At 44.8% G+C, this 26,647-nt stretch overlaps 3 protein-coding genes across 3 annotated transcripts; 2 read left to right on the top strand and 1 right to left on the bottom strand.

Annotated features, from left to right (window-relative positions):
• Positions 1-261: 261 nt before the first annotated feature.
• PtA15_15A10 (uncharacterized protein) lies at positions 262-1,651 on the bottom strand (the record flags this gene model as incomplete). The annotated part of the gene is made up of 3 exons (XM_053163283.1): positions 262-489; positions 551-1,542; positions 1,606-1,651. The coding sequence occupies 3 exons, from the start codon at positions 1,649-1,651 to the stop codon at positions 262-264; spliced, it is 1,266 nt and encodes a 421-aa protein (XP_053027176.1).
• Positions 1,652-17,219: 15,568 nt separating this feature from the next.
• Positions 17,220-18,267, top strand: PtA15_15A9 (uncharacterized protein; the record flags this gene model as incomplete). The annotated part of the gene is made up of 5 exons (XM_053163756.1): positions 17,220-17,300; positions 17,381-17,446; positions 17,525-17,689; positions 17,757-17,851; positions 17,922-18,267. The coding sequence occupies 5 exons, from the start codon at positions 17,220-17,222 to the stop codon at positions 18,265-18,267; spliced, it is 753 nt and encodes a 250-aa protein (XP_053027175.1).
• A 3,851-nt stretch (positions 18,268-22,118) lies between these two features.
• Positions 22,119-23,424, top strand: PtA15_15A8 (uncharacterized protein; the record flags this gene model as incomplete). Its single annotated transcript, XM_053163745.1, has 5 exons — positions 22,119-22,226; positions 22,346-22,416; positions 22,500-23,055; positions 23,137-23,250; positions 23,377-23,424. The coding sequence occupies 5 exons, from the start codon at positions 22,119-22,121 to the stop codon at positions 23,422-23,424; spliced, it is 897 nt and encodes a 298-aa protein (XP_053027174.1).
• Positions 23,425-26,647: the final 3,223 nt, after the last annotated feature.

Raw genomic sequence — 26,647 nt, 5'->3', positions numbered from 1 at the left:
AATCCAAAAAGGGGGAATCCAACGAGAGAAGATCCATAGGGATCACCAGAAAAGATGAGACTGTCAGAGTCGTGACCGGCTCTCTTCCCCTCCATGTGCTTGGAAGACAGGTAAGGAAGAGCAGACAATCGGTGTTATGGAAGGGGAGAGTAGAAAAAATAGCGGAGACGGAGGAAGCAGATGAGGCCCAGAAAGTTTTTTGTTCGTCATGGAGGGAATGGATATGGAGTGTTCGTGAGTGCACGGCGGGGGGAAGTCTGATCACTTAGGTGACCCACTACCAGGAGTCGATGCTCGCTCGTCGTCGCGTCCACGGAAGAGGGTGTACTGGCGCAGGGCCTCGTCTGGGCTGAGGGCGGAGGCGCCGTCGAGACGTCGCATACCGGAGGCCGTGACCGGGTCGGTGCGTGCGGATGAGCCGGCACTGGAGGCCCGATGGGAGAGGATCTCTGTGTCCACTTTGAGGGCCCTGGATTTAGCGGAGGGCGACTGTTTGAAGAAGGTTAGACCACATTCTTGATTTAAGGGAGGGGGGAGAGATAGGACGTACATGGTCGGCAGCCGGATGGGCGTCGAGTTCGAAGCGCAGGTTGCTGACGCTTCTACTCATGCTCGAGGTGGTTTGGTGAGTAGGTCTGAAGGGCGCGACGGGAGGCTCAAAGGAGTTGGGGACCAGTTCGGAGCCGGGGCGGGGGAAGGAGATGCCGGATTGGCGGTCGACGAAGGAGACCCTCGCGGCGCTGCCAGCCAGGGAGATGTTACGGGAGTGATGGGTGGGCGGTCTGACTGAGGAGACTGGGCGGTTAAGGCTAAATGTACTTAGGCGGGCGTGAGGGGTATTGACCATCGAGTCTCGCTGGGGAAGCGAGGCTGAGTGACGGTACATGGAGGCTACCCTGCTACCGGGGATGCCACGAATTGAGGGCAAGGGGCCCGAGCCGAGCGCAGGGCTGTCCCAGGTCTGGGAGCCCATGACGGACATGCGCTTGTCGACGTACTCGCTCCAGCGCTTGCTGGCCTGGCCGCTCCTGCGTCTGGAGATGAAGATGTAGGTCGAGATGGCGACGGCCACGGCGAGGAGGGGCAAGAAGATGGCCGCGCCGAGCTTGCCGCCGCTGAGTGCATGGTGGGAGCGATGGAAGAGGTCGGTGATGTACTCGATACTTGGCCCGCCGAGCTGTTTCCCGTCGTGGGCCGAGGTGGGTGCGCCAGCGGGGATGGAGCCGTTGAAGTGGGCGAAGAAGATCGGGCCGGGGCCGAGGCCGGCCCAGAGGGGCAGGTCGGAGGGGGTGATGACGATCTGGAGCGAGACGGACTGGGTGCTGTTCCACCAGTCAGGGATGAACTGGGTGGACAGCTTGGCACTCGAGGCGACCACGTTCTTCCAGACGTGGATCGGCTGGGCGACGTCGAGCGACTGGAGATAGATGTCGATGTTCTTCTGCGAGTCGAAGCAGTGGGGGTCCCATTCCAGGGTGGCCGTCGAGAACGCCTCGATGACCTGGTTGGGGGTGGGGGCGTGGTAGGTTTGGCAGCCGAATGCTAGAGATGGAAGGGGTCAGTATGTGCGAGCGCATGCGGGGGTTTGTGTGGGGATGGACAGACTCTGTTGTTGCGGGGGTGCTTGTCTCCGGGATACATCGCTCGACATGGTTTGCTGCTGGCTTGGGTTTGGTCGTGGTGGTTGTCGGCTGAGGCTGAAGAGGGGGGGGGGGGGAGGTCGGAGGGGGCGGAACTGGGCTGGCCCCCGAACTGGCCGGGGGATGGACCGGACTGGGCCAGCGGGGCCTGGGAGTCATCACCCCAATTTCAAATCGTGCACCGGCAAACCTTAATCAGCTCACACAGCTTACATAATCTCAACGGAAAATCCTGAGAACTTCCATCACACTCCGGCCAGGATGTCCGCTGATGTCCGGCGAGAGAAATTAAAAACAACAACAAATGTGATCTTTTTAAAAATCACAATTCTCTAACATCGAAGCTATTAGGGTCTTGCGCTACAGTCGAGATAACAAAAGATATACGACTGTAATCAGCAAACTCTCCTTGAGCTTTCTGGGATTTCAAATGGTCTCATGTGATCCTTGGCCTTCATTTACCTATTATCACTTTGCTAGTGGAGGTTGATTGGATTCAGTGGCCCTCTGAATTTTACATCATCTATTTCAATGTTGCTACTTCACCAGCTGCTAATCAATATTCATGAGGGACATTCCACTTTCATCATCTCAGTTTTCTTTTCCACCCAAAAATTGCTGCATTCATGGAAATGAAAACTGGTTGACTGCAAGAACTGAATGCAAACACCCTTGAACCCTTACATATAGTCTCAGTTGAAAAGAGCCAGGCAGACACAACCCATAAAACACCCAATCTAACCTGGAGTAGCAGCTAATACTCTTTAGTCCCATTAGCAACACCAGGTAGGTAGTACAATATGCTGCATTGTTGAGCATAATTTTCATTGTAACTATTCCCATTACGGTGGACCATTGTTACTGCTATCAGTACATAACAACAGGCTCCCTTGCCATTTAGGGTGTTCAAAGTTGACTTGCATAAAATCATAAAATTCTGAGGTGAAAAAAATATGTACACCTAAACACTCAAATTAGAGCAACATTTCTAAAATGGTACATATAAAATCATCATTTGAAAGTGTTATGATTTTATGATTTCAACTTTGAAGACCTTAATTGATAACAGGGGTCTTCAAAGTTGACTTGCATAAAAATTAAATCAAAAAACACCCAAGCACTCAAAACAGATCAAATATAATACTAGAATGGTACATAAAACAATTATCACCAGCACAACTGCTATGATTCTATGATTTTATGATTTCAAGTCTTTAAAATTGTAATTATAACTGCATGAACATAAAATCATGACTGACTTTGGCAAGTACATGTTCACATAATCCCAGCCCAAAGCCAATTGTGAATTCATGTTTATGCAGTTATGATTCAATTTTGGAGACCACTTTCAAATAGCCCTAAGAGAGCAACTAATCTTTTCATATTTTCTTAATTTTGGGTACCGTAGGCGACGGCGTAGCACTAACTAAATATACTGCAAATGGACTTCTTCCCGCAAGAAAATCACGCGCCGGCGCCAAAATAAAAACGTGAGAAAAATCGCCTATCGTTAGCGCGCTTTCTTTACTGCCAAAAATCAACACAATATCGGTATGTTACCTTTACTGGTAACCTACCTACCCAGTGTTGCCATTAGGAAGGAGAAGTCGGAAACCGGATACTGGTAAGTCCGGAGTCGAACAGAAAGATGTTTTGATCAATCCCAGAAAGTCCATATACTGGTCTTATCTCCCGCACACTCAAAGCCAGCCGAACCTAGAAGGGTTCCGGCATGATCAGACATTCACCTAGCAGTTACCTACGCTTAGATTTGGACTCTGCTTTGCTGGCCCAAACACAACTGCAATTTCCTGAGGCGGGAACCAGGATTCTGTAGGGGGACAGAGGTATGTCACTCCCTCTGGCCGACCCAATCTACATATTAGTTTCACCGAGAGGGAGGGAGTTGGTGGAATTAGAAACAAAGCGAAATACTTACGTAAAGACTAGATGACTTCCTGTCAAAGCTGGGACACTCGCAGATGTTGGTATTTGCCCAAAGAGGTGAATATAGCTTTTCAGCGTGTAAATCGATTCTGGGGGCCGCAGATCTCCACAGGAAGCCGCCCGCGCTTCAGGAATGCGCTAAACATGCCTCAGAAACACCATCATAACCGGCAACCATCCCGTGTATGGTATGAATACCAGACACAAGTTGCACAGTACATTAAACAGTTTGCTGAATAAAAACCTGAATAAAAACCTGAATTTGCGAAAAGTCGCCTCGAATAGGTGGCCCGATGAGAACTGTACTTTCTTGAACACTCGGCTGGAAAGCCAGACTTATACCACGACCAGCCGAGCTATTATCATTTTTTAACATTCCAGAGAGATGCACGAATCCTTAATGAAGTATCATTCTTTCTGGGGTGTGGTTTTCAACCCAAGTTTGATATCAGTGTGGGCTCGACCGGGCTCGTGGCCACTGGCACAAGGAAGCCTCGAGCTCCACCATGTAGGTTATGGCAACCCTAGCGCAAGCAGACTACCAGACAAAATTTTCACTGGATTGCAGGGGTCCTGGGACGGTGGTACTGGGAATAATTGCAATCGTCCACTGGAGAGCCAGTATACGCGGCAGGAGCTAGATTCATGGACCATTCCAGACGGGCAGGGTGAGTCTCACAAGAAGACTGCAATGCAATATCTTCACCTGTGCTAATTTGCTTTCTTTATCAATTGGCCTTGGAGGTTCCTCCAACCAGGAGAAAAAGCCCAGAAGAGAGATCCTAAAAGATAGCTGTAAATCTAACTTGGTCTCATCAGGAGATCATCTGTTTGGGCCCAGCTACAGTGACATGTTCCAGCATGTTCCTTTGCAAGGTTAGATAATCAAATTCCTTTTTTAATGTCAAATACTCATATAAATAAAAAGTGTCATCTTAGGAATTGGTATTCCAAATTGTGGAGGAAAACTAAATCATCTGGAGAGCTACCAAACTCCAGAACTTGTCGGAATACCTGAAACTTGGCAAAGGGACATTTCCACTTTACCATGTTCATTGGTTGATGAATTAGGAGCTACAACCCAGCACAACCACATGGGACACACTAATGAACATCCCCCACACCCCTGGGAAACAGGGAACTCCATCAATGATCCACATTCTGCAGAAAGTCTGACAGACTTTGATTTTTTCTCATATCTCAACTCTTTGGATCCAAATGAACTGATCCCAATTGGAGACCAGGAAAAGACTGTAAATCATTATGCAACACCGGCAAATGTAAATTTAGAATTTGAGTCCATAGATGATCAAAACCTCAAGTTTTGTGAACCAGAACAATCTGCTATCAAGGTTCCAGATACTCCAAAAAGTGTTTTTTCTTCATATCTCAACCTTCCTGATCAAAATGAAATCATGCCAATAAACCATGCAGATAACTTGTCTTGTCCAGATCAGGGACCCCCATATAATCTTGAGATCTGGGAAAAAATCAATCAGGAAAGTGTGCCTGACAGTTTTGTGAATGAACCGGCCTCTTTGGAGCCAGAAAAAATTGTCATTCAAGATGATTTAGAGCATCCAGATTCTTCTTCCCATCTCAACTTTTTCCACCAAACTCAAAATTTGATGAGAAACCAGGAGAATAACTTAATTGATCCAGAGGGAATTTTAAACTCTCTTGAGATTCAAGAAAATGCAAATGTGGAACTTGAGTATTTAAATGCGGAACTTGAAAATGATGTTGTAGTTCTTGCAAACCAACGTGATAATTGGAGCAGGAAATTAAAAGCACTTGACATAGCTCAATACAAGTCTTTTATTTCCTGGAGCCTCACTTCTGTGCCTGATGGAACAATTGATGAAAAGTTTCTGAAAGGGCATCTGAACAAATTTGGAATATACATGAACAACACAGCCAAAAAAATCCCACGTTTTCACAACTGTTTGAAAAAATATAAGATACGGGATTCTCTGGCTTTCAAATTTCATATGCCAAAATATGAAGTTTTCTTTATTCAAATTGAGAGTGAAAAGAAGGGTTCTTTCAGAACCCCCTACTACATGATTAATAACTTTAAAAATATTATCAAGTGGACAATTCTAATCAATACTGCTGTAGCAAAAGAATTCATGCCAGCTGGATCAGACCCAAATAACTTAGATTCAAACACACAACTTTTAGATTGGTTGTTCAATGAAGCATTCAAGCCCAAAAATAGCTACCCTGTTTTTGGAATCCTTGAAAAAGATAAAGAGTTCAAACCAGGAGAAGAGTTTGGAAAAACTCAAAAGATATTGATGCAACAGCTCTCACGTATGAAACCTCAACAATATTCCTTTGAGGCTTCAGTCTTGATCATGATTGCATGGCTCAAGGATTATAAACCAGATATTTGGAAATACCTTGTGAATTACCAGGAGTGGTGTTCCCCAGAGATAAATATGATTTTGATTTTATACAAAGCAATTCATGCAGGAATCAGGATCTCTACAGAAAATAAAGAAATAATTGAAACAATTGATCAAGAGGCAATCAAGTTGAAAAAGCCAAATTTGAGCAAACTTCCCATAACAATGAAGCCAGGCAAGTTTTATACAAGAGGGGGGACCACAAAAATTGAACCACTGATGGATTTTATGACAGTTGAAACAAATGATTTTGAAACTTGGAGAGCTATAAAAGTCCAAGGTCTCTCGGCTAAGATGTATGAATACAAATCCAAATCTCAGTGTAATCTTTCCAAATATAGAGTCAAAATTACAAATTCAGACAATGATAAAACTGTCCCACCGGTGTGCTTACAGGCCAGGATTGATATGCTTGATAGACACTTGAAAATATGCCACTTGGAACTCATTTCCCAACAAGAGTCACGATCCATCAGAGTGGCTGAGAATGCCTTGGATTCTTTCATCAGATGGTTCAAATATATCCTACTTGGAGAAGGAGGAAAAAGCTTCCCAATCATTGGAGATGTAGAAACTGAGAAAGACCAGTTTGAATACAGAGACTTTGGAGAGGTTCAAGTGTACTTGATAGAAAGCTACTTCAGTGATCCAGTAGGATGCTCAGCAGTTATTTGGGTATCACTTGCTCTACTTGAATATTGGTACAAAACATTCCATGCTAGATGTTTTTTTGAAACAGATGAGGAATACTGGAATATTATGATTGAATCTTTGGGGGCCAAATTATCTGTTGATGGTCGCTATTCCTTGAGAAGAATTGATAATGAAGGTAACTACATCTCAAGATATCTTAAAAAGAAAAAGCGGAAATATATTGTTTCCTGTGTTAATTCCTCTTGAAAAGTTTTAATTTCAAATTGCTACAAAATTTCTTGCATCATAAGTTTTCTGTTGAGTTAAAGAAAGCACCACATTTCCCAAACAGTAGCATGATGGTTTTCAGTATAGAATCAATTCCATGATGATGAAACTTATTTTATCATACATGTTATATTTTGTGTGGGATTAAAACAACCTTCACTATTTGGCTTTCTTCTTTTCTCTTTTCCTATCCTGCCCACACCTTCCAACTTCTTCTTGTCCCCACATTCTTCTAGTGCATTCCTCCTTTCCTGCCTGATTTTTTTAAAATAAACAAATAGCCAAATTTCTGAAACTTTATTCAAGACTTTAGGGATGGCACATAGGGTTGACAATTGGGCGGGTTCGGGCCGCCCACGGGCTAGCCCGCCTCAGCCCGCGACTTAATTGGACAGGCCGGGCCGGGCTAAAACCTCAGATTTTGCTGTCTGGCCCAAACCCGTGTCCGCAATGAGACGGACACGGGCTGTCCAGCGGCGCCCCGTTGGGCCAAATGGCCAGCGGGCCATGGCAGGCTGCCCGCGGGCAGCCCACAGGCCAGGTAGAAAGACCCTCAAAAAATGTAGTTTTGGAGGAGGAGACATGTATTTTTACAATTCAAAGACATGTACTATGCAACTAGGGCAGCTACAAGCAAAAAGGTATAGGAAGAATGTAAAATAAAGTAGTCAAGAAAGAAGAAAATAGGCTACTTCTTAATCCAGTCTTGAGTGCATAAGAGTGCTTTGGTGGTTTTTTTGCTCAGGCGGCTTCGGTAGTCGTCCAAGACACGCCCCCCAGTGGAAAAGGCCGATTCTGATGCCACAGAGGTCGCCGGGGCCATCAAGATTGCCTTGGCAAGCTTTGAAAAGGCCGGAAAGCGGGAGGCATTGATCTTCCACCAGCTGAGGAGATCAAAACTGTTCATCACTGGTTATGCCGACATTCCTCTCCTCAAGGTAGAGGTCTAATTTGGCACCCGGTGTGTTGGATTGGCTGCTGTCTGTACACCAAGTTGCCAAGGTGAAGGGCACATAGTTCATGAAGATTAGATTTTCACAGGGTTTCCTATGGATTTTTTTAACCTTGTTCAACTCAGTAAATGCAAAGGGAGATTTTCTCACAGGTCCTGTGACTGGGTCTTGGATTCTGGGATGGCACACTTATCATCTGAGCTTCTGGCCGCACCAGATGAGCAAGGCAAAGCCCACGGGCGCCCAATGGGCAGCCCGCGCCGACCCGCGCCGTTTAGCAACTTTAACAGGCTGGACCAAAGCTCAATATTTCCATAAAAGCACTGTCCGCACCCGGCCCAAACCCGGCCGGGTTTTGGCGGCCTGTTGGACACCCGGCCCAATTGTCAACCCTAATGGCACATAGTAACTGTTGTTAGCTACCTGTCTGTTCTTGAAGGTGCCTGTTAGCAGATGCTAGGTGGGGGTGCAGTTATTCAGTTTTAGTAGAATTTCAAGCAGGTACATGCTTGGTCATCCAGATTAAGTCCTCCAAATTACCAGTAAACTTGATAGGATTAAATCTCAAAGCCATTCATCTATGAACTGAGCAGCGCACAACACCTTCCATGGGTACCTAGGTGCAAAGTGCCATCTCCAAGTCCTGTGTTCACATGAACCACAAAGTTGAATAAGGAATCAAACTGCTGGTATGCATTCCAATTCAAGGCACCTACAGTACATCTCTTTGATAAAGATGCTCATCTGGATATCATAGAACCTACCTCACCTCAACAAAACATTCCAACTCTGCTTGATGCTTGTGTTTCTCTCCATGTCAGTTTATGTGGTCTTTTGGATGTGAGATAAAACCAAATGAGTAAAAGTGGTGGGTACACAATCACATCCATTGAGATTGATAGCATCAACCTGTCACCAGGGGGGAAAGTGTGGAACTCTCTGGAGAGTGCCAGGCCGTAATTCTGTCAGGCAAATGGTCTGATGTGAGTTAGATGTGAGTCGCAACTCTTTGTTCAATTTTCTTCCCAACAGAGATGATCTGTAACTCAATTCCAACACATGGAAATATCTTAGTTGAAATTTTCTGTTTGGTTCATATCAAAAAAATCCAGGATGTGAGCTTCAATTCACAACATGTTTTGCCAAGAATGTAACTATCCTGATGCTCAAAGATATCCTTGACCAAGTGAGAAGGAAGATTTTTCAGGGCTGATTTTTTTCAATCAAAACCCACATAAAATCACATAATGAAAGATAGCTGTAAATTATAGCAACCGCAAAGACTCAGTTAACTGGTAGATTAATCCTTGTGGGATATTTCTGCCATGCCTGTTCCCTTCATCAATTGGGAGGAAAGTTATCTAAAATTAAATTTCTCTTTTTTGAGTATCACACAGTGTCAAAGCTGGGAAACCCTCTGTAACCTGTCTTTCCTCCCTGTAATATGAAATGTGAACAATCAAAGAGGCCTTTTCACCAACGATGTTTACCAAGTGATGGTCCACTTATGCAGGCTAAAGTTTGTCATACGGTCAGCTGTTCATTTGGGTCCATGCACCTTTTGTATGTGAATACACATTGCACAATTTTCCTTCACTTGACCTCCATCTGACTGAAAAATGCAGCAGCTAGAGGTTAAAATTATTAAGCTTCACAGAGGGAAGGGGGCAGATTGGTGGATATCAATAGATGCATCAATATTTTGATGATCCTGGAACCAGCAGGAGAAAGATTTCAATAGCTGGACTGAACTCTGAGGTGAAAAGTCAACTCTGAAATGTCCACACACATCTCAGCATGCAGGGTCATACCGTTTGTCTTGTAGATTGATCATCTTCACACCTTTTGCATGACTGTTTTGGGCGATTTTTTCCTCCAGGTAGCATACCTTCATCACACCTACCATTATTTCCGTGGCCATTGTGCAACAAAATGGGGTTGATTGCTCTTATCACATGGTAATTATTAGCACCAGGTGTAAGATAAGAATGATGCTCTTTTGACCTACTGTATCCAGAACAATCAAAATCATCATCATTTTGTAGTGGCAAAAATGGTGTTCATATGTGTAGCAAATCACCAAAAAAGCTTGTGTTCCAGGAGTTTCAATCTGGGCACAAGTCAACTACGGTGGCAGCAGGGCAACAGGGATCAGCTCTGTATCCCCGGGTGTCCCCGGGGAGTGTTTTTTTTTTTGTTGCTATGTCCACTGTCATGTTTGGCCGAACATCAGGGTGGACATTGGCAAGTTGCTTGTTTATGTACACGGGCTCGATGACCTTTGTTTGCTGGTCATTGAGCTGGGAAAGCCCCAACTCAATGAACAGTACACTAAATACTGTTCATTCAGCTTGGCTTTTCCGAGGTTGGTGGACAGTGGAGGACTTCCTGTCAATCTGGGAACCCAGATTTTTCCAGATTTTGCGGGGAAATCTGGGCTCGATCTTCCCAAATCCTAGATCTGCCTAGATTTCCCTGCGAAATCTGGGCTCGATCTTCCCAAATCCTAGATCTGCCTAGATTTCCCTGCGAAATCTGGGAAAATCTGGGTTTCCAGATTGGCGGGAAGTCATCCAGTACAGACTGCTCACCAAGCTCAGACAGGCCCAGAACAATGACCAATAGGTGCTGGTCATTGGACCAGGGCTTCTCCGACTGGATGGCCAACACAAACTGGCCATCGAGTTCAGAGAGGCCGCGCTTGACAGGCATCATGCCCTGGTCATCGATCTGCAGCCTCTCCGAGCTCAAATCCGATGACCAGTAGATGCTGGTCATCCAGCGAGAAGCCCTAGCCCAATGACCAGCAAATGCTGGTCATCTAGTCAGCCTTTCCGAGCGCGGTAGGCAGCCTACACTGGCCACTCAGCTTGGAAAAGTGCAGCAGGATGGACAGTACATACTGTCCATCAAGCCGGGACTTTCCCCGCGCTGAGTACAGTACATACAGTCCTTAAAGCTGGGAGAGGCCCGGCTCAATGACCAACATGCAGTACTGGTCACTGCTCTGGGATTTTCCCAGCCTAGTGAACTGTGATCAAGTGGAGGGTGTCTCCACTCAATGGCCAGTAGAACCAGTCACCGAGTATGGAACCCCCCCCACTCAACAGCCAGTATACACACCAGTCCTCAAGTGGAGAATCCCTCCACTCAATGACATTAAAAACCAGTCATCGAGTGGAGGATGTCTCCACTTGGTGGCTGGTAATTTAGATATGGTCATTGAGTGGACACAACCTCCAATCAATGGTTGTCCAACAGTCATCAAGTGGAGGGAATCTCCACTCAATGACTTTACAACCCATTCATTGAGTGGAGGGGGTCTCAAATTGATTCCTGAAACACACCACTAAGTGTAGAATACCAGGGTGTACCAGGCATCAAGTGGGGGTACCCTCAACTCAATTACCAACATGTTCACCATGGAGTGGATCAAAGATCATCCCGAGTTGAACATAAGGTCAACATATTTGAAGCCTAAATCCCACATGCTCACACATTTGACATCAGACAGTCTTCCCAAAGGAACATACGGTCTGGCACTCTCCAGGGAGTGCCACACTTTCCCCCCTGGTGTGTGTATCTTGTCTAGTAACAACTAGTGCAGTTTAATTAAGCTTGGATTCATTTCCAAATTGAAACCTGTCACTATTGGTAGGTCTGTGGCACAGACCTGACCATAACATTCTCAGACTAGTTTTTGCATATAAAAGGGGGCCTTCTTTTTACCTTCCTGCGTTCTTTTCCCCCCATGCTTGCACTACTTAATCAATTTATAAAGACTGATCATCATTCATGATCATATTCTTCATTGAAGATATTGAAAATCCAGATCTGGAAGATTCTGTATTATTAGATTATGGACAGGGGCCCCTTAAATCCCTTTTGCCACATCTCTCAAATCATATCAGATAAATTGCCCACATCTACACCATATTATCTTCTCCTGAAATTGGGACAAAGAAGTTTTAGTGTAGCCACCTTAAGCTTTCTCAGAGATTGTGGCATACTTAATTCTCAGTGTAACTCCCTGAGTTTATTTCAGGAGGACAGCTGAAGAGAACCTTTGCAATGTGTCATTTCTGTGATATGTATTTACATTTCCCCTCCAAGCTCTGCTTACCCCCTTGCATTAGATTTCCACCCCGGTTGAACCAATATGAAAGTTTCACCGGAACTTGAAGGTAGGTTGGTAAAATTAGAAACAAATAGGGGTCTCAAAGTTGAAAACATACAAATTTCAATCTTCATGAGTGCAAGTTTGCTGTTTAAAAACTGATATAGACCAATTTTTGAGGGGTAGAGACATGATAGTAGATCACATTATACAAAATTTCAAATAAAAAATTTGACATTTATTGAAAGAGTCTATGATGCTGTGATTTTATGTCACCCAACTTTGAGAACCCTAAAAGGAAACTAATTATGTAAGGTCTCTTTGTCCATCACACACAACACACCAAATATGCCTCAGAAACACTGTAACAAATTGACAGCCATCCTGTGTATGTTATTAATACCTGACACATATCAAACATTTGACTGGGGGATTACAACTGCTTGATTAATAAGGACTTGAATGCGCAAAACAATCACCTCAAACAAGTGGATTTGTTGGCCCTCATTGTAAAACGCTTTCTCAAACGCTCTTCTGGAAAGCCAGACTTCTACCAAGACCAGCTAAGCTACTATATTGTTTAACATTGAAGAAAGATGCTTCAATATTTCATGAAGTATCTTGGTTTCTGGGGCGTATTTTTTAACCCAAATTTAATATCAGTGTGGACTTGGCCAATCTTCTTGCCAGGAGGAATCCCCAAGCTCCAGAATCTGGGTTCTAAACCTAGCACAAGCAGAATTCTAGAAACCATTTGCACTGAATCTCAAGGTTCCTGGGAAATGGGCACTGGAAGGAACTGCAAGCGTCCACTGGAGAGTCAATATGTGTTGCAGCCACCAGATTCATGGACAGTTCCATCCAAGCAAGGCAAGTCTAAAATGAAGACTGCAGTACAACATATCTAATAGTGCTAATTATTTGCTTTATTTATCAGTTGACCCTGGAGGTTCCTCCATTCATAATCAGGAAAAAAGGCCTAGGAGAGAGATTCCAGAATATAACTGCAAATCTGGCTTGGTGGAATCAGGTGATTGTAAGTGTCAAGTTAGCCATGACAGTGACATATTTCATCTTGACCACTTGCAAGGTTAGGAATCACGTTCTTCTGACAATGTAAAATACTCGAATAAATATTAAATAAAACCTGTCATTTATAGGGATTGAAATACCCATTCATAGAGGACAACTGAATCATCTGGACAGCTACCAAACTCCAGATTCTTTTGGAATACCTGGAACATATTATCCAGGGGAGATTTCTACTTTACCATGTGCAGTGAATAATGACTTTGGGTCTACAACACAGTACAAAAATATTGGACAAACTAATGCACATCCACCAAACCAATGTGAAAAAGGGAGCTCTGACATCAATGCTCCACATGCTGTAGAAATTCTGACAAACTTTGGTTTTTTTTCATATCTCAACTCTTTGGATCCAAATGAAATTATCCCAATTGGAGACCAGGAAAAGGCTATAAATCGTCATGAAACCCAGGCAGATGGAATTTTGGGAATTGATTCTGAAAAAATCATACATGCCCAGAACTTGAACTTCTGTCAACCAAAACACACTTCTATCAAGGCTCCAAATGCTTCAGAAAGTCTTTTTTCCGAATCTCTCAACCTTTCTGATCCAAATGAACTCATGCCAACAAACCATGTAGATGATTCAGTCCATCCAGATCAGGGGCCTCTGTATACCCTTGAGACCTGGGAAAACTCCAATCTGCAAAATAAGTCTGACAATTCTCCACAAGTTGTAGGCTTCTTGGAGCAAGAAAAAATTCAAATTACAGATGATTCAGAAAATGAAGATGAATTTGATTCTGCTTCTCATCTCCAAATTTACAATCAGCATGAGAATTTTACAAAAGAACAAAAGAAGTCAGATGATCCAGAGGAACTTCCAAATTGTCTTGAAACCGGCCAGAAAAATGCAAATGTGGAACCTGAACATGACATTGTTCTTGCAAAACAAAGGGAGAATTGGAGCAGAAAAATGAAAGAACTCAACATAATTCAACATAAGTCTTTTCTTTATTGCAACCTCAACTCTGTGCCTGATGGAATAATTGATGAAGAGTTTTTAAAAGTACATACAAACACATTTGGGATATTCATGAATAGAACAGGCAAAAACATGCCAAGATTTAATAAGTGCTTCAAAAAATATAAGATACAGGATTCTCCAGCTTTCAAATGTCATCTTCCAAAATCTGAAGATTGCTTTATCCAATTTGAGAGTGAAAGGAAGGGGAGATTCAGAAGCCCTTACTACATGATTGATAACTTCAACTACATCTTCAAGTGGCTGATTCTCATCAATACAGCTGTAGCAAAAGACTACATGCCAGCTGGTTCAGACCCAAATAACTCAGATTCAAACACACAGCTATTGGATTGGTTGTTTAATGAAGCATTCAAGCCAACAAGTAGCTATCCTATTTTTGGGATACTTGAAAAAGATAAAAGATTGAATGCAGGAGAAGAGTTTGGAACAACTCAAAAGATACTTATTCAACAGCTCTCAAGGACCAAACCTGACCAATATTCCTTTGAGGCTTCCATATTGATCATTATATCATGGCTCAAGGCTTTCAAACCAGACCTTTGGAGACATGTTGTAGATTACCAGGAGTGGTGCAGCCCAGAAATAAATCTAATCTGTATTGCATACAAATACGTTCATTCAGGAATTAAAATTTCTAAAGATCAGATTGGGATAATCAAAACATCTTATCAAGGGAACATCAAGTTGAAAAAGCCCAATGTAAGCAAACTTCCCATCACAATGAAGCCAAACAAGTTTTATACAAGAGGGTTTACCCCAACAATGGAACCACTTGGGGAGTTGATGAAAGTTGAAACAGTTGAGTTTGATGCTTGGAAAACAGTAAAAGTTCAAGATCTTTCAGCCAAGATGTATAAATACAGAGCTAAATCCAAGGGCAATCTTGCCAAATATAGAGTCAAAATTTTAAATTCACACAATAATAAACCTTGTCGGTCTCATCGCTTTCAATCCAAGATTGATATGCTTGACATACATTTGAAAATATGCCACATGGACCTCATTTCCCAACAAGAGTCAAGATCCATAAGGGTGGCTGAAGATGCATTGAATTCTTTCCACACATGGTTCAAAAATATTCTACTTGGGAAAGCAGGAGACAGCTTTCCAATAATTGGAGATGTAGAAACAGAAAAAGAGAAGTTTGAATACAATGACTTTGGAGAAGTACAAGCCTACTTGATAGAAAACTACTTGAATGATCCCACAGGATACTTGGCAGTGATTTGGGTTTCACTTGCTTTACTTGAATATTGGTACAGAACATTTCATCCACAATGTTTTTTTGAAACAGATGAGGAATACTGGGACATTATGATTAAATCTTTGGGAGATAAACTATCTGTTGATGGCCATTATTCCTTGAAGAAAATTGATAAAGAAGGAAAATATAACTTGGAACATTTCAAAAAGAACAAACAGCCTATCAGCAGAGTTGTTTCCTCAGGCTAATTCTTCCCAACCAGCTTGAATTGCAAGTGGTTCAAAAATTACTTAAATACTAATCTCCATGTAGAGACAAAGCAAGCCCAAAATTTCAGAAACAGCAGTATGTATGGAGGTCAGGATAGAAGCAAGTTCAATGTGAATCAGTTCATGATTCATGTATTTTACATATGTGCCATGGGTTTCATTTTAATTGGACTTTTCAGCTTTTTCCTCCTCCTCCCTCTTTTTTCCCAATCCAATCTGCCAGCTGCTGCTTTTTCTCACGTTGTTAATCAGGTTCATTTACCTTCAACAATCTGAGTCTACTTTCAAATTGAAAAAAATGCTGACACTTGAGTCCAGTGTTCACATGAACTCAAACTGCAAAGTTGAATGGGAATTTCCTCTGGTTGGTGCCCATTCCAATCAAAGGCGCCAGGCGGTGCATCTCTTTGAGAGTTTCGTGCAAAGAGCCAAGTGACATGTTTGGACTGGAGACCAGATCATCCAGCTTCGTGACAACTAGTCCTTTTGGCATGCTAGCAATGGGACTGCTTAAATCACCGATGGAACTGCCTCAGAATGAGTTGCTCAGATATATTGGAGCTGCGCAATCAGTGCTCACTATTTATAGTGCGCAGGAAGGGTCAATTGAAGACCACTTGGGCTCTGATTACCTGAAAGAGGCTTCAAGCACAGTCAGCTTTACATCATGCCAGCTTCTGCATTTATATTTTTTCAAAGAGAAAAGAAGAAAAAAAACCATTCCGCCAGGGTTTAATTCCGTGTCCCTCCCAGCTTGCCAGTCTGAAGGCATTTACACCTGATCAAACTGTTTGAGGGGAGCTGAAGTGTATCCAGTGTGAACCCTTACATTTCCCTTGTATTTCTTCGCTGAGAACTAGGGTGGCTTCTGGTTATGACACGAAGCTGTTTCTGTATCCACCAAACTTCACACGTTTCACACTGTTGATCCTCCCCGGGGGGCAATTCTGTGTGTGTGTGCTCTTGAATTCGCCGGAGTGATCACAGTTTGAGCGAAGTCCCCTTCGATTCCCCCTCATACGTTGTGAAGGATCCGGACACCTTGGGAATAGTTTATCATCGCTCGAAGCAGCAGCCGAACCTTCGATTTCCTTCGATCCTACTGCCCAGCTCCATACAAATACCCCATCCCGCCACCGCAGCTTCCCCCATCCCATTGGCTTCAAACTCGACCATTATTCTGCCATCATCAACTGTACCGATAAGAGTTCACAAGCACTATAGCAGAGCCCGCAAGAAAAGGTATGTAACCGTCCTTCCGTTTTTTGCCATTCATGTTTTTCCACTTCAACAAGCACAAGTCCAGCGCATCCGTGCCCAAGGGTTTGCAGCTTCTCCAGCTTGTCAAGATCGGATTAACTGCCCGAGGGTACATATACTTAGCAGGGTATCTCTGGTCGCTAGAAACAGTTCCCTATTGAGATGTCTGGTAGGAAGTGAGCACAGACTGTCGTTGCAGGTGGATTTTCACACAGCCGCTTGGACATGCCGATGATTACATAAGCCCCGCCTCCCCCTGCTCCACCCGACTTCCATCGCCTTCGCTCGCCTCCTCCTCCCTCCCTCCCTCCCATCCCCCTCATAACCATCTGTATTCCTCCAATACATCCATCCTAAACCACTGGAACATCATATATCCGATACTAATTGTCATTTATAAATCTTCTCGTCTCACTCAGCATGCATCCTCAATTGACCATCCTCTTGGGCTCGCTCCACCTCGTCCTCGCACAAGATGGACCAACCATCAACACCCCTATGGTAGGCTTGTGTCCTCTCTGTCTTCCTCTCAACCCTCCACCCAAGGCCCGACTGACACCCTGCTCCTTGCTCTTCCGAAGTCGGTTGTCCAATGTCTGCCCACGCAGTTGACCTTCGGCGGCGGTGTTCCTCCGTACACGCTCTCAGTAAGTCTTCCTTCCTGATCGGCCCGAGGTAGACCGGGCTGCGCGCTGATCGTCCTACCACAATCTTTTCTCTGCCAGGCCCTCCCTGCTGGTCAACCCGGCGCAACCCCTCTTGCCGAATTGGGCTCCCAATCCGGTACGAGCTTCACCTGGGTCACTAACTTGCCCGGCGGTACCGCGACTACCCTCCAGATTCGTGATTCCAAGGGAGTCATCAACTACACCCAGGCTATCACCGTCCAGGTAAGCCAGCCGCCCTGCTTCTGCTTACTTGTAGATCTAAACATTAACCCACTTTTCACCTCTACAGGCCAGCAGTGACAGCAAATGCTTGAACGGTGGTGGTGGCGGTGCTGGTGCTGGTGCTGGTGGAACCCCATCCCCCAACCCCTCAGGCCCACCCAAGTTAGTATTTCTTTTAGCTCCCCCCACAACAACCCAACGTACAGAGCAACTAATTTATGTCTTCCTTTAGCTCAACCGGCAGTGGTACTCCGGGTGGATCGACTTCGACCACCCCTGCGAACCCCCCGCCCAAGGGCGGCAACACCCCGGGAGGTGCCCAGCCCAACGCCACTACGCCAGCCACCACGCCCAACACGACCTCTGCCGCCGCTGGCTCGACTAACACCACCAAGGGCCCTTCCCCCTTCGTCCCCCCCTCCACCACCCCCTCCTCCACCACCCCGGTCCCCACCACCCCGAACAACGCTGCTAGCAACGCCCCTGCTAATGCTGCGTCCTCCGTCTCTGGCTTCAGCCAACAGTCTTGCCTGGCTGGCCTTGCCATTGCCGCCGCGGTCTCCGCCGTCTTTGCCTAACCGGACATCGGCTACCATTGGTCTCCTTTCACTCTTCCTTATTGTTATTAACGATCACTCTTAACCCTCTCCTCTCTTGATAGCCACATTGTGCGTCTATCTATTATATACCTGTTATCCCATGTTCGAGATTTCTTTCTTTATAATCGTCTCTGATGTCCCCTCGCAATCCCCCACCTACGTGTCAGCGACCTCTGCCTATTTCTGATTGTACAAGTCGTCCCACGCTGTTCTCTCCCCCTTCCGATTGTTTATTTGTTTGTCTTCCGTCTTGTTTCATTTGAGTTTTACGCCCACATTACTGGATCATTTATCTTGTCGAGATTCGTGTCCTGACGACGGATCCCGACCGTGTTGTATGTCGACTGATCGACCCACTCCAGGCCCTTGTTCTAGGCCTCGCTTGTTCCTCTTCTACTCATTTTTGAAGCAGCTGTAGTCCGTCTGTCTAGTAACCTTGTTTCCAAATCTCCACATGTCTGATCATCTCGCACCACATCAGCACGAGTATCGTGTCGCTTGTCCTGGTATTGAGATGACCTGAACTACAAGCACTTATGGGTGACCGTGTGAGGTCCTGCAACAGATGTGATTCGCTTATCACCAATAGTACATATGTGGGACCTTGCTAGATGGATCAAATCCTAATTTTAGAGTATCCCTGTGGGATGGCGTCCCCACTCTGAATTTGGGACTTCGTCAAGTTAGGGTGGTCCGACTGTGATCTCTGCCAAAAAGATCATCATCGCGTCCGCCAACCGATTCAAAATTTCAGGAGCTGTTGAGAGTGTGTGTCCGCAGAAGACCCCCGTCCGAGGGGCACAGCCATTCCGTTGGGCCAGCAGAAGCTATTACCAATGATTTGTTTTGTACCGGGTCTAGAGCCGCTGGTTTTTCTCCGGCCATGGCATTACTATACATTCTCTTCAGTTTTCCAGTCTGAATTAGCTCCCTTTCCCACAGGGCAAGAGAGCCCTTCTTGTGCCTGAGTATGTATCCTCGGCATCCCCCTTCCTAAACTCCATCCGACTCGTGAGATATTTTTTCCGATTGAACATTTCACGCTCCCCACAAGAAAACCCCAATGGGGCAATCCACACCCCACAATGTCGTCATTCTAAAAACAAAGTCTGAGTGGGCGTTTCTCTCGCTGCGATCCCATTCGCAGCGTTGTATTGCACAGACATGTACAGATATTCGTTTCATCAACACTCTTGACATTGTTGAGTGAGAAAGATAAGGCAGATGGTGAATCCACACTGACACAACGCGATCGGTGTGAATGAGGCAGACTCAAGTCCATGCAGTAAGACGACTGTTACCATGACATCCCTCACGTTTCTCAACTATTTGTTGATCCACGGGTGTTACGTAATGGGCGCCGTGCTGTTTATTATTTATGTAAAATAATTGGCTTCTGTTCAACCTCTTTCCTTGGCAGCTGAACATGTGATGAGGTTTCTTAGCGTGGGTATGTTTGTGTTTTCGAGTGGACGGACAAGTTTGTCCCAATCCCATTGGGTTTTTTGGCGTGTTCCTTCAGATGGATTCGCTCCTTCCGGGCTGCTGAAAGTCCAAGATACATACAAGCCAGTCAGAGTTTGGAGTCGGCCAGACTCGGCAGCCGGAGGAGCGCCCCTGAAACTCCGGCGAACCAATTCAGACCACTGTCCAAGTTTACAGCCCAGAAATAAGGTTACAAAAGGAAAGAAAGAGTTATGCGAAAAAGGTCAGACTTCAGAGGGGAAAAAGTGATGGCTTGACTCTCACCTACCGAAACTTATCGAAAGTTTACACTTTTCTCTGTTGAAGTTATTTATTACGTAAACTTTGGAAATACATAATGAATTGAAAGGCATGGAATGTTATCTCCTTCATCTCCTTGAAATCCTTACAGTACTCCCACCATGCTCAGTCCTGCTGGGTCTCGAGCTGAGATGAGTGAAGAGTACCCTGGAGTACCCGCAAATAAATCAGTCAATGTTCGCGACTAGGTACCACCCGTCTTTTACATAATTTCCCGTTCTTTGAAAAGAGATAAATTGAATCTTCAAGTCGCTGATCAGGTCAGTTTATCGGCTCAAATTCCTCACTCAATTGAAACAATCGGACCGCCGGTTTCCGATCATCTTCATTGGCAAAAAAAGACTCAGCTTTACTTGACTTCCTTGGCGAAGTAAACTCCTGAATATTGTTCTGTCTTTCTTTATGATAACGCCGAACGTGATCTTCGAAGCTAGTTAGTCTTGGCAGTGAGCAGAGCTTCTTCCCTGGTGCTCTTGCGACGTCGATTCTTTCGGGCATAGTCTACAGGAAATATGGAGGCAGAGCATGGGCCGAGTGGACGGAGGAGAAGGTACGATGGTAAGTCACTCTGTTTGCAATCCTCGTCGAACGGAATTCCGGCTATCCGCCTGTCTTGTTTGGTTCAAACCCGACTGGGAAAGGAACCCAGAGCAGTTCAAATTTGGGTTTTTCATATGTGTACCCTGTTTTCTAGCTTGGGGATGTTTTCTTTTATCCCCATCTCAAGACTTGAGAGTCCAATCATTTCATGTCAGTTTGAACAATAAGCCCGACACGCTACGAGTCTCATAAACATATTTGTTGAGATAGGATGGGCGGGCTTTGACCTGCTTTGACAGAACGTGACTGATGGATGTATCGAAGAGAGCAGCATGCTGGCAACATCTGTTGAAGGGTCATTCAATGGAAACTCCGCTATACTTCCCCCATGACTTGATTCTTCCGCCGGGGGTTTTTTTTTACGATCTTCGTCTGTGCACGCGAGCCGGGAGATTCCGAAGGACAATCGTGTTATGTTATGAGAACAATATGCTCTTGGTTATATTCATTCCTTGAAATCTACTGCTCTTGCCAGGTGTTCACGTTTGAGCTTGGCTAGCAGTTTTTCTGTATCAGCATGGTTCTACTAAAACATCATCCGACCTGCTGATCGAACAGAGACTCCTAAATTTAACACTTATGTACGTTTTGGATTTGATTATTTACCTTAAATCGACCCATGCGGAATCAGGTTAAGGAAGCCTGCTCAGCAGACTGAAGTCCCCCCTCCCCCCCTCCTGAAAAGAGGTTCATATAATAGCTTGGGAGCGATGGCCTGGATTTCTTTTTGGGTTTGATTGAAATTTTTCTAGGAATCCTGTTATGGCTGGGATTGTTTGTGATTGCTGAATGAGTTGTCTGCTTCTCTCGTGACTGGCTGTTTTCAATACTGTGGCTGTTATTTGGTATGTGCCAGTGATCGTCTCTGAAAGCTCTTGGGATTCATGCCTATTGATGCCTTTCAACTAGAGTAGGACGCGATTGGGTGCTCTTATGATCTTATTATATCATATCTCTGTTTTGAAAAAGGTGGAGCGACATGGGGATGTTTGAAAGAGGACTGAGTCGTTGGATAAGACCTGTTAATTATCTTTCCTCTCCCTGGCATGTCTCTGGAGATGATGAAACCTCGACAGTTGTTCTGGCCCTTCTATCCTCAATCAGACGATTCTCACCATGTGGGGTTGATTACGAGTTGTATCTTTCGATCAGAGGTGTATTCAATGGGCCAGATTTCTTGGAATAAACAGTTTCAATCAATCTTTCTGTTTGAAATGTTTCCGAAGGGCCAAGGTTGTGCCCACATCACATCACGTCAGCTGCTAGCGTGTTATGTGATGTTATGTATGCCGGTGGCCAGGGCCGAAGTCCAAAGACCACCACCATCGCCATCGAACCTCCCCGGAACCATCTCTCCTCCCATCCATCTCCATCCAATCTCAACTCGCTCTTCGCTTACTTCCCTCTCGAGCCCTTCCTTATTCCATCTCCTCACCACAGTCGGAATGCCAAAATCGAAAGCCTACTCTAACCCGCTACCCTCGATCGCCGATGAACAACGTTACGGTACCAAGTGTCACGAGCTACGGGCTAAGATACGGGAGATCGAACGGGTGAGTCGTCTTGTTCGGACCATTCAACCGATCAAACCCATCCTTCTCAACCCACGCAAGAGGAGCAATCAAGTCCATCCGGCAAACCTAGTCCTGACACCCAATGATCCTCCATCCAGGAAAACCAAAACATTCAGCTAAAAATCCTGCAATCCAAGAAGAACGTGTCACGCTTGCGGATCGAGCGAGCGTGAGTGCTCTTGAACCCTGCCCAACAAAAACAAAATAACATGCGTTCGCTTATCATCCCCTTCGCTTCTCTCCGGCTCGTAGTGTGCTCTACGAGGCGTTGGCAACGGTCAGCGCAAGTGCATTCAAGGCAAAGGGCATAATCGTCCCTCCTGAAGCTCAACCATCTACCTGCAATGCTCCACTGTCTGCCTTAAATCCGACCCCGGCACCTTCGATCCCATCGCCTCATAATGGATATCATCCTCAGAGCATCCCGCCTCCTAGTAGGGCCTACAACGATCCTCCGCAAGCCGCGAATAATCACGGACAAGTACCCAATCGAAGCTTTAACAGGTCAACGGAACCGGTCCCAATCAACGGGATCACCGGATTGCTGAATTCGAATGTTAATAACACCAATTCTCACCACGGACCACCTCCACCGATCCCTCACAGTCAATATCCTCAGAACCTACCTGCCCAAACTCAGGTCCCATCCCATAATAATTCCAGGATGACTACCACCAACGCCCATCAGCTTGCGCCGATCTCTGCCGACCCGGCGGCCAGCGCCCGATTCTCTTCGGCCTCCGACAGTCCCACCGCACCGAACAACCATTTCCAACAACAACACCAACTTGGTGCTCGCTCGATGCCTGTCTCCGCTCACCATCATCACAGCCGCTATCCATCCCCACATGTCCACCACCACCATCATCACCACCGACACCCGTCCGAGCATGCTCGCTCAAACCCAGCCTCGGCCGCCGTCCTTCCCAGCCTACACCCTCATCCGCCGACCTCTCAGCCGCTTTTGAACGGCAACGGCCCCGCACCCCGTGTCGAGGGGCGTGTCGAGGCTGAGGGAGCTGAAGAGGAGGCGGAGGGCGAGGACGATGATGGTGAGGAAGAGGAGGAGGAGGGCGAGGAAGAAGAAGTTGAGGGAAGCACCAAGGACGGATCAACATCGATCAGGCAGGTCGATGATGAGATGGAGATCGACGCCGAATGCGAAGATGAAGAATGATACCCGCTCTATTCCGTCCCCCAATCACAATCAAATCCCTCCCGCGTCTCTATTGCCTATTTTCTCTTTGATAAAAGACCAAAGCAACAAAAAAACGTGTTCTTTCATTGTGGAAAACACGTATGTGTATGTGAACTTGATGCCTGGAAACTTCTGCGCGTTGTATGGCTGGCTGTTTCTTCTCCTTGCCCATCTTCCTCCTCTTTTTTACTCTCCTCTACTCTTGTTTGTTTGTTTGTTTGTTTGTAATCATGTTAGTAAGGGATATCCAGGTTGGTCGTTTCTGAGCAATCATCGTTTCTCACATTTATCACTACATGCCTGTCGACTGCGCAATGCCTTTCTTATATTGTCTTGCTTCGTTTATGATTTCGCTCAATCCTGTCTTGTTCATCAAGTGAACCGGATCACCACATTGCTGTGGTGCAAAAGGCAAACTTAATACAAGGTCTTCTTCGTCTGCCAGCGTTGCATTTGCGTAAGTCACTTTCAGCCATTAAATAGCATGTGGTGCGGCAAACCTCAGCAGGACGACCCTCCACAGTGCAAAGAGCCATTAAGTTCGGTGGTAAAGCACACTAGATAAATCATACTGATGTAGACTGATGTGCCGTTTGTTTTTGAAAATCTGGCTCTTGTCTTCTCAAAGCCAAGCGGAGCAAATTTGGCAACCAGCTGCTTACATACTGAACAAAGTTAGCAGCGTAATTCTCACCTCAGGATGTCATCTTTTGTCCCTCTCCCCTTGACATCAACCGAACCTCATTTCTGAAGCAGGACTCTAAATGTTTGTTGCTCTGATTCATTCATAAGCTTTTCCCGTCTGTGACAACTCATGTCGACTGACCATTACAGCTGCGGCCAGTGAGTATGTAGATCTACCTGCCTGGGTACATCCGGCCAGATCCGGCCTAAACTTTGCATGATGCCACCCAATTACCAAAACTGAGGCAACAACAAGTAACACCAGTCGGTCGGACAAACGGTTTTAAACTCAATAACTATTGCTCGGAGCGCAAAGGTCCAAAAGGTTGCTGCAGAAAACCACAAAGTTCTCGCTGGACTGGCAAGTGCCCAAGTAAGCTGAACTGAAACAAAATCTCCGGTGAGGTATTGCTGAAAAATTAAATTGCGACACGTGTCCTATCTCCCGCAGGAGGAACTGCTGGCGAGATGTAGAGACATCTTATGAGTATCTGTCAAGGCCATCCTGATGGGCAGCAGATCTGCACAACAGGCTCGCGGGAGGTTGGGACCGGCAGGGCTTGAGCGCACCCAGCTGCCTGGCGTCTACATTCCATCTATGACACATGTATGGCTTTCTGTCTGGTTGGTTACCCGCTCATCTCTGCTTTACAATCCAGTGAAGCTGCTGTGGAAAGCCTATATAACCAGCGAGTGTTTTCACTGAACCTCATTATTTTACCCCCCACAATCACACCATCCAATTATCATCCTAGTCTACCTAATTTATAATGTTAGGAAATCAACTTAAAGTGCCTGTGTACTTGATAATTACTTTTTATCTAAGAAGGAATAGCATTTGGACCACTGCTGTTGAAAGCCTAGCTCCAGACTTTTCTTCCCCAATTACATTAGGATCCCCAAGAAAGGCTGTCTTTGATTTGAACAAAGGTGAAGAAAGGTTCACAGAAGGAACTACTGGCCAAATAACAGATAGCTTTGGCTGGGGAGAGTTAGCAAGCAAGGGGAAAGCCAGTCAGGAATCAAGTGTCCCTTCTGCCTCCGGTACACTACCCAAATTACTTCCTGATAACCAGATTTCAGAAATCAACACTGTTGCAGAAGAAGGGGAAAAACTGGAAATAGCTTCATATGAAAGGCCAGTTGAGGAAAGAAAAATGTGAGTGGAAGGAAGGGTTTATGTATGTGGAATGTAAAAGCTGATATTCTCAAATAAATATTTTTCTGATTGTGCCAGAGCTAGTTCTCCGGTGAGAAATGAAAGAAAAAATAAGAAAAGCAGGAAAAATAAGAACAAAAGAAAAAATAAGAACCAAACTAAAAATGTAGAAGCTGTTCCAAAAGAGGCACCCGGAATGAAGGCTTCATTTCTTCCAGAAAATGAGGTTTCAGGAGTGCAATCTAGGCAAGTGGTTTCTTGCCTTGTCAATCTTGTACCATTATTTCCTGAACAACTAAGACAACTTTCTGGCTGGTTTATACATACAGGCAACTATCTCATTATAATTCTAAGGAGTCAGATCAATCTAAGAAACAACTCAACCAGGATTTAGATAGAATTATTCATGAATTGACGTCACAATCAAATATATCATTGAAACAAATTTTGCCTGCCAAAGAAGAACCCAATGCAGCTTCAAGTATATCAAATTCTATTCAATGGATTTTCAACAGTGAAAGAGAATTGGAAGAAAAAATGTCAGAGGAAGCCATAGAAAAAATCAAGAGGGCTTTCCAACCAAATCCATCAGAAAATCCTGGTGAAATCTATCCTGGAGTCATCAAGGGAATATTCAGTGAGATTGTGCATACATCACAGGACTTATTGATTGAAATTGTTCAAAGTATACCATCAAGTGAAGAATCAATTGAAGCACTTTCTTCAGGTGATTTGATTGAAAAAGTGAGTCAAAATCACACAAATCTGGTGGTTAAAATCTTTGGCAATCAGTTGCAAATCTCAAATGCTCAAAATAATATTCCTCTTCAAGAAATGAGTGAGGAGATTTACACAAAACTAAAATTACTGTGGAACTTGGATCCTGAAGTGGCTGCACTTGGAATTAAACAATTGGGAATTGCTAACTGTAAATTGAATAAATATGAATTTCTCAGGAGAACTATAACCTTGGCTAATCAAATAGTCCAAAAGACTATTCTTGAAAATTGGGTGTTAGTCAAGCAAAACTTGATTGAAAAAAAGGAAGAGAAGCCTTCTTTTTTGAATAAAGTTGAAGACTACTTTAAACTTCAAACAGAGTTTCCAGACCCACTCACTTGGGCAAATACAAAATACACAAAATACTATCCAGAAGATAAGACATCCAAGAAGGCCAACAGTCTTTACAGATCAGTTGTAGGTATCAGTGAGAATAACAGGAGGTTACAGGCAGCCCATGATTTTATTAAAGACTCTAAAAAAATGAAAATGCAACAAGAGATGAAGGAGAAACTTCAGAAGGCAGAAAGATTGAATGGAGTTAGTATCTTGAATGTGAGCCACTTTATCCATTATCTT

Source organism: Puccinia triticina, chromosome 15A, assembly GCF_026914185.1.
Source record: "Puccinia triticina chromosome 15A, complete sequence".
In the NCBI taxonomy this organism is placed as follows: Eukaryota; Fungi; Basidiomycota; class Pucciniomycetes; order Pucciniales; family Pucciniaceae; genus Puccinia; species Puccinia triticina.
Note: the sequence above shows the minus strand (reverse complement) of the source record. Positions and strands in the feature narration are given on the sequence as shown.